Raw genomic sequence first — 14920 nt, forward strand, 5'->3', positions numbered from 1 at the left:
GTACTTCTTAGCTTGCTTGTATTTCAAAGCCCTCTTTTCTTGGCACGTTTTTACATAAAATGCCAACCCTTTTTCGGTGAACTTGACGCTTCGTTTTACAGAGTGTGTTGACGGAACGTCACTCTTTGCTCTTGACGTGCAAGACTGTTGCGACATTGTTTCTTTGTTCTCAAATCCCTTTAAGTCCTGCTCAATTTTCACCCAATTTGTTTGCCGTAACACAAAGAAACATCATTTGTTGCATTAGGTCGCTTCAAGTACACAGCGTTAGCTTTCCTATTAATGAATGACGTGAATGTCTCTGTTGAGGTATTACATAACCACTACACATCCTCCAAAGTCTCTCAAAACCTTTAAGACTTCCAATTTTCAACCTCGTGCCGCGGAAAAATGAATCCAGCGCTCCAATAGCTAAGCCATCTTCCAATACAGCTTCAAAGTAAACATTTTTTTCACATACCGACTGTTGAACAGTTTCCTGTGATGTCCGTAGGCCACCGTCTTTCAGACAACAACGTGATTTTCAACAGCATAATCCACCGTCTTCTTTCATGCAAGTAATCCAAACTTCCACGAAGTCCATCGACATGAATGTCCACATTAAGGTGTTTTTTTACTTTTGTAGTGGCGATTTGTCTTCAACTTAAATCAAAAAATAAATCAAAAAGAAAAATAAACAAACTCAAAATCAAACGGCACACTGAGGCACTTAAAGATTACATTTTACGCAGGGCTCAATAAGTCCAATGTCCAGGCAAGCATATCGTTGATGTGGTTTATTTCCATTTCAGCAAGCATACAAACAAATGGTGTCTGCAGCCTCTCTTTCCCTGGTAAAAAACCAAATACCTTTCCCAGTGCCTGCCTGTGCTAAGTGTAATCACCAATATATACCTTCCCACAGGTGCTCAGTACAATCAAAATAAAAGTCCCCAAAAAGATACTCAAATTAACTAAAATAATAACATTAACATTCTGTGTCTACATCAATAAAATAATCATGCAAATTATTTAAGGAGAAACAAAATAAAGTAAATTAATTATTAAATTAATTACAAAACAAGGAAATAGCTCCAACAGATACTATTGATCAGCATTACCAAACGTAGACGTTCCACTAGAAACAAACATTGATGTATTGTTCTAATTTATTACTGTGAAGCTGCTTTGATACAACCTATGTTGTGAAAAGCGCTATATAAATAAACTTGACCTGACTTGACTTGACTTGACTTTCTTAAACTGAAAGGAAACTGATTTCCTTTAACTATAGAAATGCACTTCAGGGCTGGATCTCAGTTGGGTCTAACAGTAACACACACTGTCATGTTTTCAAAGCTATTATGAATTAAATACAGTATTTGCTTAGTTATAAAGGAAGCTATTTCATAGTGTAATTTGATCTCGTTCATTTAATTCCGCTGCTCATAATGGTTTATACCGTTTTATTGATATATAATGAGCAAGCTTTGGAGTCAATTAAAATATTAACGTGCACTAATTTATTTATTTATTTATTTATTTATTTATTTATTTGTTTGTTTGTTTGTTTGTTTGTTTGTTTGTTTATTTATTGTGTATATTTGCAATGCCTTTTATTTTCACAGATGTGTTATCACATTGTAATAAAGATTGTTAATGTTGAATTCAGATGTTCATGCATTTGCAGCCACTGCATCTGTGTGGTTCAGGCAGCGTTGTGTGACTTACATGTTACAACAACAGTTTACTTGTACAATATTAATGCTAAATACTAATAGAAGTACTGTACATTTTCATTTTATAAATAAAATGGCTGACTCACAGCAGGCTGCTGTATTAACATCAAATGTTATGTAGTTTAGGATAATACTGTAATTCCTGTATACCATGAAGAAAGCATTAACCCTGCCATTTTAACAATATACAATTCAACAGAAAAGGCCAAAAACTGAAACAATCGTGACTATGCATTCACGTTCTGACGTTCATTTAGAAGGTTGTCTTGCATTAATGGTCTTATGTATTTATTTATTTTTTACTGTAATGTCAATAGATTAAACAAGGAAACCGCAGCTTTAACCCAAAGCTACATGTTCTTCACAGGTTAAGAGTGAAAGAGTGGTCCTTTTTTACATTGTATAAAATCTATGATAAGAAACTATCTTTCTTTCTTTCTTTCTTTCTTTCTTTCTTTCTTTATTCTTTTTTATTGTTTTAAACATAAATTGCACAAAAAAATATTGCTATTACTCTTGAACTTCTTCCCCTTCACTTCTGAAATGTTGACCACGCCTCCTGTATGCGTGTCACTTACACTTACTTACACTTACACTCCATTTGAGAGCAGACTGTACATTAACACACACACACAAACACACACATTCTCACCGCTAACACTAGACCAACCTTCAGTCCTGATGGAAGCTCTTGTGTGTTTTGCGTCTTAATAAACTTCCATGATGAAACTGGAGAAGCTCGATACACCAGCTCGAACTCCACGGGTCGACACAGAGAAACTCTGTGCTTTACAGTGACATGATGAAGACTAAATTACATTTAACAGCACAGAAACAATCTATCCAGTTTAGTTTTAAAGCATTTACATAACACAAATAAAAGATAAACAAGGCCTATAAAACATAAGGCCGTTTAAAGTGAGCTAAAATGACGTTAGAAAAACAGCAGCACATTTTCAGTTCTCCTCCATTATTTCTCTTCCTCTTCCCCTCTCTCTCTCTCTCCCTCTCTCTCTCTCTCTCTCTCTCTCTCTCTCTCTCTCTCTCTCTCTCTCTCTCTCTCCCTCTCCCTCTCTCTCTCCCTCTCTCTCTCTCTCTCCCTTCTCTCTCTCTCTCTCTCTCTCTCTCTCTCTCTCTCTCTCTCTCTCTCTCCCTCTCCCTCTCTCTCTCTCTCTCCCTCTCTCTCTCTCTCTCCCTCTCTCTCTCTCTCTCTCTCGCCCAGAACAGGCTGAACCGGTAAACCTGTACAATAGCAGAGCAGAATCAAATGAACATGACAGTATAATTTCAGAGTGAATAAAATATGTCATTTATAAAATGTCTGCAAATACAGAGAAACAAAACTGAGATGAGGAGAAAAAGAAAACGTTAGAAACAGCTGAAGCTCTTTAGATTATATTTAACTGTAATGTTAATATTGACCTCAGCGATATTATCTTGGCCTTGATAAATTGCATGTCTTCACATATTTTTACAGAGGTTTTTAAAATAAAATAAAGAAAATCTGGAAAAAAAAAAAATAATAACTTTATGCATGTTACACCTTGATCAAAATGGTTCTTCATAAGGCAATATGAGTTAAAGATACACGTTTAACACTGAGACCTAAAACAGATACGGATTTACTGGGTCCGGCTAAATTTAGGCCAGTAAGTCTTAATAATGTAGACTCACAAAATGGCAAGTTACCAAACCTAAAAACAAAAATAATGATAAAACAACCTTATTAATTATTCATGCCCCATTGCATGATGGGAACACTATTAGAAAGTTTTTGTTCTTATTGTTATCAATGAGTTTAGGAGATGTTGCAATAAGTTCTCAATGATAAAGATGTCAAATCTAGGAAAAGTATTGAGAAATTTGTTTTTGTGAATACAATTTTTCAACAAGTCCTCCAACTTATACGACCGTAAAGGTCGTTTGCACCTGTCCTCAAATACGACCCATTGCATCATTTCCTAAAATAGTGCCCCTATAGGCGGCGGAAAATTTGTCACGCAGAGTCGCCTCGATGCATTATGGGTTTTATACGAGACAATTGAGGCTAATTCAGGTAGGCTAATCAGAACTTTGATAATATAATAATTTTAGAACAAAATAATATGCAAGGCGCTTTGTGCTGGTTCATCTCGCTATTTGGTGTTTTTGTAACTTGTTGGAGGTTTTTACTTGGGAATAACGATGTAACTGTTAGCCTATGAAATAAGAAACACAATGAAATATCCTAAAGTAAGTGGAAAAGTTAGACAGCGAGAACATCATTAGTGACATTAAGATTTTATTCATATATATCGACATACCATTATTAAAAAGAGATGGATTATTGTTACTGGACAAATATCTATAATTAACGTTATCGTCTATTCAAGATTGAATAGCTTGCGTGGCCTATAGCCTACGTCGCGTGTCAAATTAGGGACGTTATTTTTCCTATTATTTGAACATGTTTGAGGGTCAAATCATTTGATCAGATCACATCAGCATTTTAAAGTCAGTATTTAGTGTGACATTGTTCGGAAATTGGAAAAGTTGTGTGTAAGGGACCATGTAAAAAGTCCACACATTCTGTTAAAACGTTCAATACTGTTTCCTTATTTCGTATAATTTGATCATCCAAATACTATTTTAAAGCATTAACATGTGAATTACGTTTCAGTAGGCTACATTATTAATTGACGTACACTAATATTTGAGATAATATTTTCCAGAAATATCCAATTGTGGAAATTAATAAATAAATACTGCAAATATAATCATACTAGACCTAAATATTAATTTTAAATAAAATAGTAATGGTTGTTATTTCAAATAAAAGAAATATTTGTGATAAAATAATGGAATTATGTATAATAATAACTAGAATGGAATTGTTTCCACTCACTCACACACACACACACACACACACACACACACCTAATAGAATAGATCTTTAACGTCATTGTTAAAGTTCAGTGAAAAACTCTCTTCTCTCTTAGCTCTTCAGAATTATAAACAGTGAACATAAATAATAATGACCAATATATTCATTATAATATATAGTACACTGTGCTATTTGTCTTTTTTTATACAGGTGCAAAGCCAGGAACAGAACGACAAGACAAGGACAGACAACAAAGGTGATTAACCCAAGTCATCTGATGTTGATTTTTATCCACTTAAGCATGATCATATTATATTTACCAAACACAGTGCCACAATGGTTTTGTTAGGTCACATGCATTAATTATATTAATGTGGGTGTATTTGTTTGTACAAACAATATAGATAGATTGATAAATTGATTGATTGAGCAAACTGACTGTGTTTCTGTCATTTTATATTATATTTAAATAAATGTAAGGGATAATGTAGTAGACTAGGGCAAGGTGGTTGTTATAGTAGTGAATACAACCGACGCGAAGGTCTTGAATCAGCCTGAAGGGGTTGTATTCGCTATAACAACCGCCTCTCTCTACATTATCCCGCTTATTACATGGCTACCTACCAAATAAATCAATAATTTGACACAAAATATTGATTTAAAACAGTTTATTGATTTAAAAATGATTGTATTGCTTCCGCTAAATAAAATAGTGCGTTCTGTCTCTACGGTTAGAATCCTACGTGTCCATGGCAACGCTCTGCTTTGCATGGCAACGGTTTGTTATCCTTAGCAGCGGCAGTTATCAAGAAATAACAGACCGCATTCTAGTGATGTAGTACGAGTCCGGTCTCGAGACCGATTTCTGCTTTCACGGACTCGACTCGGACTCGTTTCTTCAAAGACTCGGTCTTGACTCGGACTCTGCATAGGCGGTCTCGTCCCCATCACTAGTCCACTAGAAATTTTTAATTTGCTCTGCATGCCCTAACTATGATTAAAAAAGTCAGGGTGGGCTTAACATGTTGATGACAGAGCAGCACTGTTGAAGCAGTTTAGAAAAATAGGCAGAAGATGATGCATGATTTTTTTAATGATAGTAGAAGCATAGTCCATATGTTAAGACTGCTCCTCTAAACAATTCCCAATCTAGCTTAGTCTGTAGGCGGAATTGTTGATTATTAACTGGGGTGATATTAAATCATGAATATGGAAACTGACATGTTTTTATGGTCTTGGTCTCGACTCCTAAAGACTCGGTCTCGACTCGGACTTGCTTCCTCAAAGACTCGGTCTTGACTCGGTCTCGACCCTTCACATTCCACCCATTGGCCCTTACCAATCATGGCCTCCTAATCCCTTACATTAAATTGGCTCTATCACTCTCTCTCCTCTCTCCACCTATATCTGGTGTGTGGTGAGCGCACTGGCGCCGTTGTACTGTGGCTGCCGTCGCATCATCCAAGTGGATGCTGCACACTGGTGGTGGTTGAGGAGAGATCCCCTGATATGATTGTAAAGCGCTTTGGGTGTACAGTAGTACATATGAAAGCACTATATAAATGCCTCATTCATTCATTCATTCATTCATTCATTCATTCATTCATTCATTCATTCATTCATTCAAAGACTCGGTCTTGACTCGGACTCGACCCTTCAAAGACTCGGTCTTGACTCAGACTCGACCCTTCAAAGACTCGGTCTCGACTCGGACTTGCTTCCTCAAAGACTCAGTCTTGACTCGGACTCAACTGAATTTGAAAACCAACGGACTCGGTCTCGACTCGGACTCGACCCTTCAAAGACTCGGCCTTGACTCGGACTCGACCCTTCAAAGACTCGGCCTCGACTCGGACTCGACCCTTCAAAGACTCGGTCTCGACTCGGACTCGACCCTTCAAAGACTCGGCCTTGACTCGGACTCGACCCTTCAAAGACTCGGTCTCGACTCGGACTCGACCCTTCAAAGACTCGGCCTTGACTCGGACTCGACCCTTCAAAGACTCGGTCTTGACTCGAACTCGACCCTTCAAAGACTCGGCCTTGACTCGGACTCGACCCTTCAAAGACTCGGTCTCGACTCGGACTCGACCCTTCAAAGACTCGGCCTTGACTCGGACTCGACCCTTCAAAGACTCGGCCTTGACTCGGACTCGACCCTTCAAAGACTCGGTCTTGACTCGAACTCGACCCTTCAAAGACTCGGCCTTGACTCGGACTCGACCCTTCAAAGACTCGGTCTCGACTCGGACTCGACCCTTCAAAGACTCGGCCTTGACTCGGACTCGACCCTTCAAAGACTCGGTCTTGACTCGAACTCGACCCTTTAAAGACTCGGTCTCGACTCGGACTCGACCCTTCAAAGACTCGGTCTCGACTCGGACTCGACCCTTCAAAGACTCGGTCTCGACTCGGACTCGACCCTTCAAAGACTCGGCCTTGACTCGGACTCGACCCTTCAAAGACTCGGTCTCGACTCGGACTCGACCCTTCAAAGACTCGGCCTTGACTCGGACTCGACCCTTCAAAGACTCGGTCTTGACTCGAACTCGACCCTTCAAAGACTCGGCCTTGACTCGGACTCGACCCTTCAAAGACTCGGTCTCGACTCGGACTCGACCCTTCAAAGACTCGGCCTTGACTCGGACTCGACCCTTCAAAGACTCGGTCTCGACTCGGACTCGACCCTTCAAAGACTCGGCCTTGACTCGGACTCGACCCTTCAAAGACTCGGCCTTGACTCGGACTCGACCCTTCAAAGACTCGGTCTCGACTCGAACTCGACCCTTTAAAGACTCGGCCTTGACTCGGACTCGACCCTTCAAAGACTCGGTCTTGACTCGAACTCGACCCTTCAAAGACTCGGCCTTGACTCGGACTCGACCCTTCAAAGACTCGGTCTCGACTCGGACTCGACCCTTCAAAGACTCGGCCTTGACTCGGACTCGACCCTTCAAAGACTCGGTCTCGACTCGGACTCGACCCTTCAAAGACTCGGCCTTGACTCGGACTCGACCCTTCAAAGACTCGGCCTTGACTCGGACTCGACCCTTCAAAGACTCGGTCTCGACTCGGACTCGACCCTTCAAAGACTCGGCCTTGACTCGGACTCGACCCTTCAAAGACTCGGTCTTGACTCGAACTCGACCCTTCAAAGACTCGGCCTTGACTCGGACTCGACCCTTCAAAGACTCGGTCTCGACTCGGACTCGACCCTTCAAAGACTCGGCCTTGACTCGGACTCGACCCTTCAAAGACTCGGTCTCGACTCGGACTCGACCCTTCAAAGACTCGGCCTTGACTCGGACTCGACACTTCAAAGACTCGGCCTTGACTCGGACTCGACCCTTCAAAGACTCGGTCTCGACTCGAACTCGACCCTTTAAAGACTCGGCCTTGACTCGGACTCGACCCTTCAAAGACTCGGTCTTGACTCGAACTCGACCCTTCAAAGACTCGGCCTTGACTCGGACTCGACCCTTCAAAGACTCGGTCTCGACTCGGACTCGACCCTTCAAAGACTCGGCCTTGACTCGGACTCGACCCTTCAAAGACTCGGTCTCGACTCGGACTCGACCCTTCAAAGACTCGGCCTTGACTCGGACTCGACCCTTCAAAGACTCGGCCTTGACTCGGACTCGACCCTTCAAAGACTCGGTCTCGACTCGGACTCGACCCTTCAAAGACTCGGCCTTGACTCGGACTCGACCCTTCAAAGACTCGGTCTTGACTCGAACTCGACCCTTCAAAGACTCGGCCTTGACTCGGACTCGACCCTTCAAAGACTCGGTCTCGACTCGGACTCGACCCTTCAAAGACTCGGCCTTGACTCGGACTCGACCCTTCAAAGACTCGGTCTCGACTCGGACTCGACCCTTCAAAGACTCGGCCTTGACTCGGACTCGACCCTTCAAAGACTCGGCCTTGACTCGGACTCGACCCTTCAAAGACTCGGTCTCGACTCGAACTCGACCCTTTAAAGACTCGGCCTTGACTCGGACTCGACCCTTCAAAGACTCGGTCTTGACTCGAACTCGACCCTTCAAAGACTCGGCCTTGACTCGGACTCGACCCTTCAAAGACTCGGTCTCGACTCGGACTCGACCCTTCAAAGACTCGGCCTTGACTCGGACTCGACCCTTCAAAGACTCGGTCTCGACTCGGACTCGACCCTTCAAAGACTCGGCCTTGACTCGGACTCGACCCTTCAAAGACTCGGCCTTGACTCGGACTCGACCCTTCAAAGACTCGGTCTCGACTCGGACTCGACCCTTCAAAGACTCGGCCTTGACTCGGACTCGACCCTTCAAAGACTCGGTCTTGACTCGAACTCGACCCTTTAAAGACTCGGTCTCGACTCGGACTTGCTTCCTCAAAGACTAGGTCTTGACTCGGACTCAACTGAATTTGAAAACCAACGGACTCGGTCTCGACTCGGACTCGACCCTTCAAAGACTTGGTCTTGACTCGGACTCGACCCTTCAAAGACTCGGTCTTGACTCGGACTCGGCATAGGCGGTCTCGTCCCCATCACTACTGCATTCTACATTAGATTCAACCAAGCCATGTAATAAATATATATATTTCTAAGTTATATGCATGTATGAATATCTGCAATAGACTTCATTAGATCATTAATCATCATTTAACATTAACGCTAGATAATATAATATTATTTTTACTGTGAGGGATGACAGTGCTTAACTTGGGTATTATGTTTGGACACAGATGTAAAATACATAATATAACCTTCCCAAAACAATAGCTGGAATCTAATTTGAGTTTTTGCAACATCTGACACCAGTATGCTACATGTGTCTATGTGTCCATGTTTTTATGATCTGTTATGATCTGTTATACTCATACCTCACATGTGTCATTCATATCGGTTTTAGAAGTCAATAACAGTCTATAACATGTATTATGACATTTGATCTAAAACCTCTTCTATAGCTGCATTCTGATGCTTCCAATAATAGTCTAACACTAATAAAAAAAAAAGTCCCTGTGACCTGGAAGTTGCAAGTGAAAGGCAATATTGAACAGAGGGAAGGGTTTTACTCTAGCGCTCCTCCTCTACATCTCGCTCATAGCAGACTAGCAGTTTGAGGGGAGTGGTTAAGCGTTTTCAACCCAAGCCATCAAACTGACTTCATCAGAGAAGGAACGCCATTCCAGACCGGAAATAACTTTTCGGATTTTGATTAAAGGACAAGTTCGTTTTTTTTACACTTAAAGCACTGTTTTCAGATCGTTTCTGATGAAACAGAACGGTTAAGATTGAAATTTGGACAAATGCTGCTGACACAAGAATTTTAGCTTTCTGTGGACCACCTGAGTGGTCAGGGGTGTTCACTTAAATGCTCACACAAAAATCGCTGCAAAATATATTTTCCAACATTGCCTTGTATTAAAAAAATTCTCCCAGGATGGTAGGGGAATACTGATTAATATTCATGACGGAAGTCCTCCCTGATTGGTCAGACCCCCATTGATGGTTAGGTTTAGGGGTGGGGTTGGTGTAGGTTATCAGACCAGTCAGGGATGACTTCCATCATGAATATTAATTAATATTCCCCTATTCATCCTGGAAAAAAAATGTTTCTGAGTAGCATTATACTGTTTCAGTTTTCTTTAAATGTTTTGAAAGTTAGGTCACTGTGGTGACGATATTTTTGAAGACTGTGACTCTTGTCAACATAGGGGTGAAAACATATTAATTATCCCCTCATAACACTTATTATTTATGTTTCTTTTTACAGATGCCTACTCTAAAGGATTGCTGCATATGCTGGAAAAAAATTGGAGTTGCTAGCAAAACATGTCAACACTGCCATGCTAAGCAGCCATACAAGCAGAAGCTGGAGAAGAAGAAGAAACAGCTTTCCCAAGAATGGATAGACCGGCAAAAAAAAAACTGCAGTGTGAACAAAGTTTATGATGCAACAAATCTACTGGTAGGTTTATATTTCAGATGTTAGTCATAAAATAGTAAGTAAATAATCCCTGATATTTAGCTTTTACACATGTCGTTGTTATATTTATATAAGTTTCAGCAATTCTTTTTTCAGTGCACAACGACTGGGGTGTAACATCTGTGTGTGTCCAGTGTACTCAGGTCTGATAAAGAACACTAAATTAGAAGTTGCGTCTTGCATTGTTTAGCTCCAACTTCGGGTTCAGGTGTGTTTAAGTGGGGTTTGAGTTAAACTCTGGATAGTGGCCCTGCAGGAGCAGGATTGAACACCCCTGAAATAGAATAAAAAGTACTGTAATAGTATCACAATGACTAAACCATTCAAGCTAATTTCTGTCTCTCTATCTCTCTCTCTTATTAGTTTTATAATTCTGTCTCAATGTTATTCCAGATCCACAAGTGGGAACTTTTAGAGAGGTTCCCACTCTTTCTCCTTGGCAGGAGAACCTTGAATGGTTTTTCTGCTGAGTGCTTCTGTCCATGGAAGATGGATACAGAAGAAACTCAGGATGCTTTTCTTACCATAAAGAGGTTGTATGAAAGTCTTCTTAATGGTAATAAACACAAATGTGCAATGCATGCAAATTTTCACATATTTAATGGCTTATTAGTGCATCCTAAATTATATATTATTATGATTATTATTATTATTTATTTTTATTACATGGCTTGGCTGAATTCCAATGTAGAATGCGGTCTGTTATTTCTTGATCGAAGTATAACAGACCGTTGCCATGAAAAACAGAGCGTTGCTATGGACGCGGAACGGACTATTTTCTTTAGCGGAAGCAATACAATCATTTTTAAATCAATAAACTTATTTTTTAAATCAGTAATTTGTGTTAAATTATTTATTTATTTTGTAGGTAACCATGTAATAAGCGGGATAATGTATAGTGAGCCGGTTGTTATAGTGAATAACAACCCCTTCAGGCTGATTCAAGCTTCGCTTCGCGTCGGGATCCCGATCAGCCTGTCGGGGTTGTTATTCACTATAACAACCGGCTCACTATACATTATCCCTTACTTATTTTTCTTCACCTTAAAAAATTGTATATAAACAATACTCCCAATCTTTTTTCACAGGGGAAATTACATAAGAAAACTTGAGCAGGGTATTATTTTGATAATGTTAAATTGATATTACATTAATAAATACAATTCATAGGTGGACTTAAACGTAATACAAAATAAATAAAACTATACTTTAAAAACATAATACAACTTTATTTTATTATTTATTTATTTTTGCTGAATTATTATTGAATTATTATTATTACTCTCATGTCCACATCACAGTTTCTTTTATCCAACAGTGGCTATTGCACCAAGCAGTTCTGCAACTTCTGCAACAAACACCTCAGAGACTCCATCAGCAGATACAGCAGAGTCCACACATCTGCTCAGCCCTGAGTCTGAAACACCTCTCATTCCTCCTGCATCTTCCTCTTTGGCTCCTCATCCTGTTTTCATCTCATCTGAGTCTAGTCCTTTACCTTCTTCTTCTTCTCTGGCCTCTCCTCTGCCACCAGCCTCAACTAAGCACACTGAGCTAGGCAGTCCAGGTCCAGTATCTTCCTCAGGAAAAAAAAGAAAGAAGAAAGCAGACCATAAAGGTATGTGTGGATTTGTTTATTTATTTTTATTTATTTTTACATATGAATCAAAGCTATGTTTGATTTTTGCAAAGTGATCACAGTTAAAGAACAGGGCCTTTCTCATTGTTTTGTTTTTTAAAAGACTGGTTTAGAATTCTACAAATGTACATTGTAATATGTTCTTTTGCACATATTGCAACATATTTATAGTAAGCTATTCATTGTTGTGACCATAACATACCCAAGACCTCTTGTTGATTGTTTGTTGAACTTTTTCTTTTTCTTTTACAAATTATAACCACATTTTTATGTGTTTCAGAATGCCCCATGCATGATGACTCAACCAGTTTCCCCTACAAAAAAATTTTGAAGAAAAGAATCAGGGAGGTTTGTTTCAAAATACAAAATACTGAAATACTAGTAACAATGGCAATTCTTGATATCAGCATTTACATTTTCACTAGTTAAAATGATAATTCTTGATATCAACAATTGAATTTCTACTAGTAGAAACTATCATTTTTGATATCTGTAATTGTATTTTCACTAGTGAAATGTCACCATAGGCTGCCATTCAAAATCCATTGTTGATATCAAGAAAAGATTTCTTACTAGTTGAAATTCCAGTTTCACATATCAGAAATACAATTCTTACTAGTAAAAACCTTAATTTTTGATATCAAGAATTAAATTGTCACTAGTTGAAATGTCTATTCTTGATAACAATTGAATTGCTACTAGTAACAATGTTCATTTTTGATATCAATAATTGCATTTTCACTAGTGACAATGTTAATTTCTGATATCATGAATGTGATTGTTACTAGTAAGAAAGCCATTTTAGATATCTGAAATAATATTCAGAAATACATTTTCAGATATCAAAAATTAACATTTTTACTAGTAGCAATGTAATTATTGATATCTAGAATAGACATTTTTACTAGTAACTACGTAATTCTTGATATCAGGAATTCACATTTTTACTAGTAACAATGTTACTGATATCAAATTGATATCAAAAATTATATTTCTACTTACTAGAAATCAATTCTTGATATCAACAATTTATTTTGAATGGCAGCCTATGGTGACATTTCACTAGTGAAAATATAATTACAGATATCAAGAATTACATTTTTGATGTCAATAATTCATATCCTGGAAATGAATAAAAGTTAAAACGGCTTGCCATAGTAGCCACTGACTCACTGACAGTCTCTTCTGCGTCGCATTTTAGAACAGCCGACATGACAGTTATCAGCTGAAGCTGAATGTTTTCCCTGGTGTCTACGGTGTGCGCAATATGTGCGCGTGGCCAATAAAGATCATTTGTAGGAAAAATTACTCGCTGGAAAAACAATTCATTCGACTGATTCAGAATCGACTCTCACTTTTGAGAGACAATAACTATTTATATGGTGAACTTTCATATTTAAAACTTTGCAGGATTTTTTTGTTCACTTAGTTCTATGTTACACACTGCATGAAAGGTACTTTTCAAAATTCCATAATAGGGGCCCTTTAACCATAGCAATGGTAGTGTGACAAAAATAAAAACTGCAGTCCCATATATATTACAAAATTGTATTGTATATAGTAATAAAGTGAATTGTGCTAATATTTATTAATTAAAGTTTTTAGTCAACTAGCTATTAATTTCACTTTGTTTATTTTTACTTGGACTTATTTTTTTGTATTTACCGTTCAGCAGATGTATGACTAACTTCATGTGTTGCAAGTAAATGTCATTAACATAAACCCATGTTTCTTTCTGTTTCTGCTAAGGGTCATGCGGAGGTGTTGGTGCAGTGGCATCCTTGCTCTGGATGGTATGCATATTATTTGAAGTTTATATGCTCATGCTGTACTGTAGAAAATTGACAGAACTAAGAAAAAAAATGTTTATAAAAACATTGGAGAAAAAAACATTACATAAACATTTGTTCCGTTGCAACTGAAGTTGCAGTTTGATCAGGACTTCAGACTTCGGTGTAATTAAAAGATAATTTGAAATGTGGTGTGCTTTATCTATTCTTTAATATTTTCCACCACTCTTAGTTTTTATAAAGCCTTTGTTGATAACTGCATTTTTTTTGTCTTGAACAATGAGATTAAAATTGATTTTAAACACTCAACCAAATGAGTGAAAATGTGTTACTATCTGACACATTCTAAGTGCAGTGAGAATAATTAAATCATCTGCTGAATGCATATTTTCAAACAATTACATTATATGGATTACATACCTGAAAACTCTGTCTTATTGTACATAACCAAGATAGTATTTATATTCCAGTAATGAGCATTGTTACTAAACATTTTGCTGTCTTACAGTGGGAAAAAGTGGAAAAACTCCTGGGAGCCAAGAGACCATATTCAAAGTTCATCCTGAAGATAAATGCCTTGTATGATTTGTAATTTTGTCTTTCGGTGTTAAGACATAGCAGTTCTGGTTTATTCCTGTGTTCTGTTGCACAGAACATTATCTGTTTTCTGTGTTTGATGAGTGGACTCATAAAATGTTTTGAAATGTGTCACTGGTTCTGTTCCTTCATATACTCTTGATTTTAAGAGCAAACATATATGCACATTGCACCCTTAATGCATTTAATGATGTTTACTGCTGAAAATTTTAGAAAGCCACTTTATTATTATTAATTTTTATCATTCATCATTACCCTAAAGGACCTATAAGCACACAGTCAAGATGTTGTTTTTTTTTCTATACTGTGTGTATGGGAGGATAGACCAATATACTTTT

At 38.7% G+C, this 14920-nt stretch overlaps 1 protein-coding gene across 3 annotated transcripts in view; it reads left to right on the forward strand.

The window, feature by feature from the left end:
- LOC308686977 (uncharacterized protein) overlaps positions 1-14693 on the forward strand; it is a 97322-nt gene extending 82629 nt beyond the window's left edge. For all 3 annotated transcript variants that reach the window (XM_081359134.1, XM_081359136.1, XM_081359135.1), the window contains 7 exons: positions 4792-4837; positions 10344-10538; positions 10950-11112; positions 11875-12174; positions 12476-12543; positions 13945-13988; positions 14494-14693. In XM_081359134.1, the coding sequence (XP_081215260.1) occupies positions 4792-4837; positions 10344-10538; positions 10950-11112; positions 11875-12174; positions 12476-12543; positions 13945-13988; positions 14494-14551 (874 nt within the window). In that variant the 3' untranslated portion in view covers positions 14552-14693. The remainder of the gene's footprint in view (positions 1-4791; positions 4838-10343; positions 10539-10949; positions 11113-11874; positions 12175-12475; positions 12544-13944; positions 13989-14493) is intronic.
- Positions 14694-14920: the final 227 nt, after the last annotated feature.

The sequence above is a fragment of the Scardinius erythrophthalmus genome (assembly GCF_964197995.2).
Source record: "Scardinius erythrophthalmus genome assembly, chromosome: 2".
Taxonomy (NCBI): Eukaryota; Metazoa; Chordata; class Actinopteri; order Cypriniformes; family Leuciscidae; genus Scardinius; species Scardinius erythrophthalmus.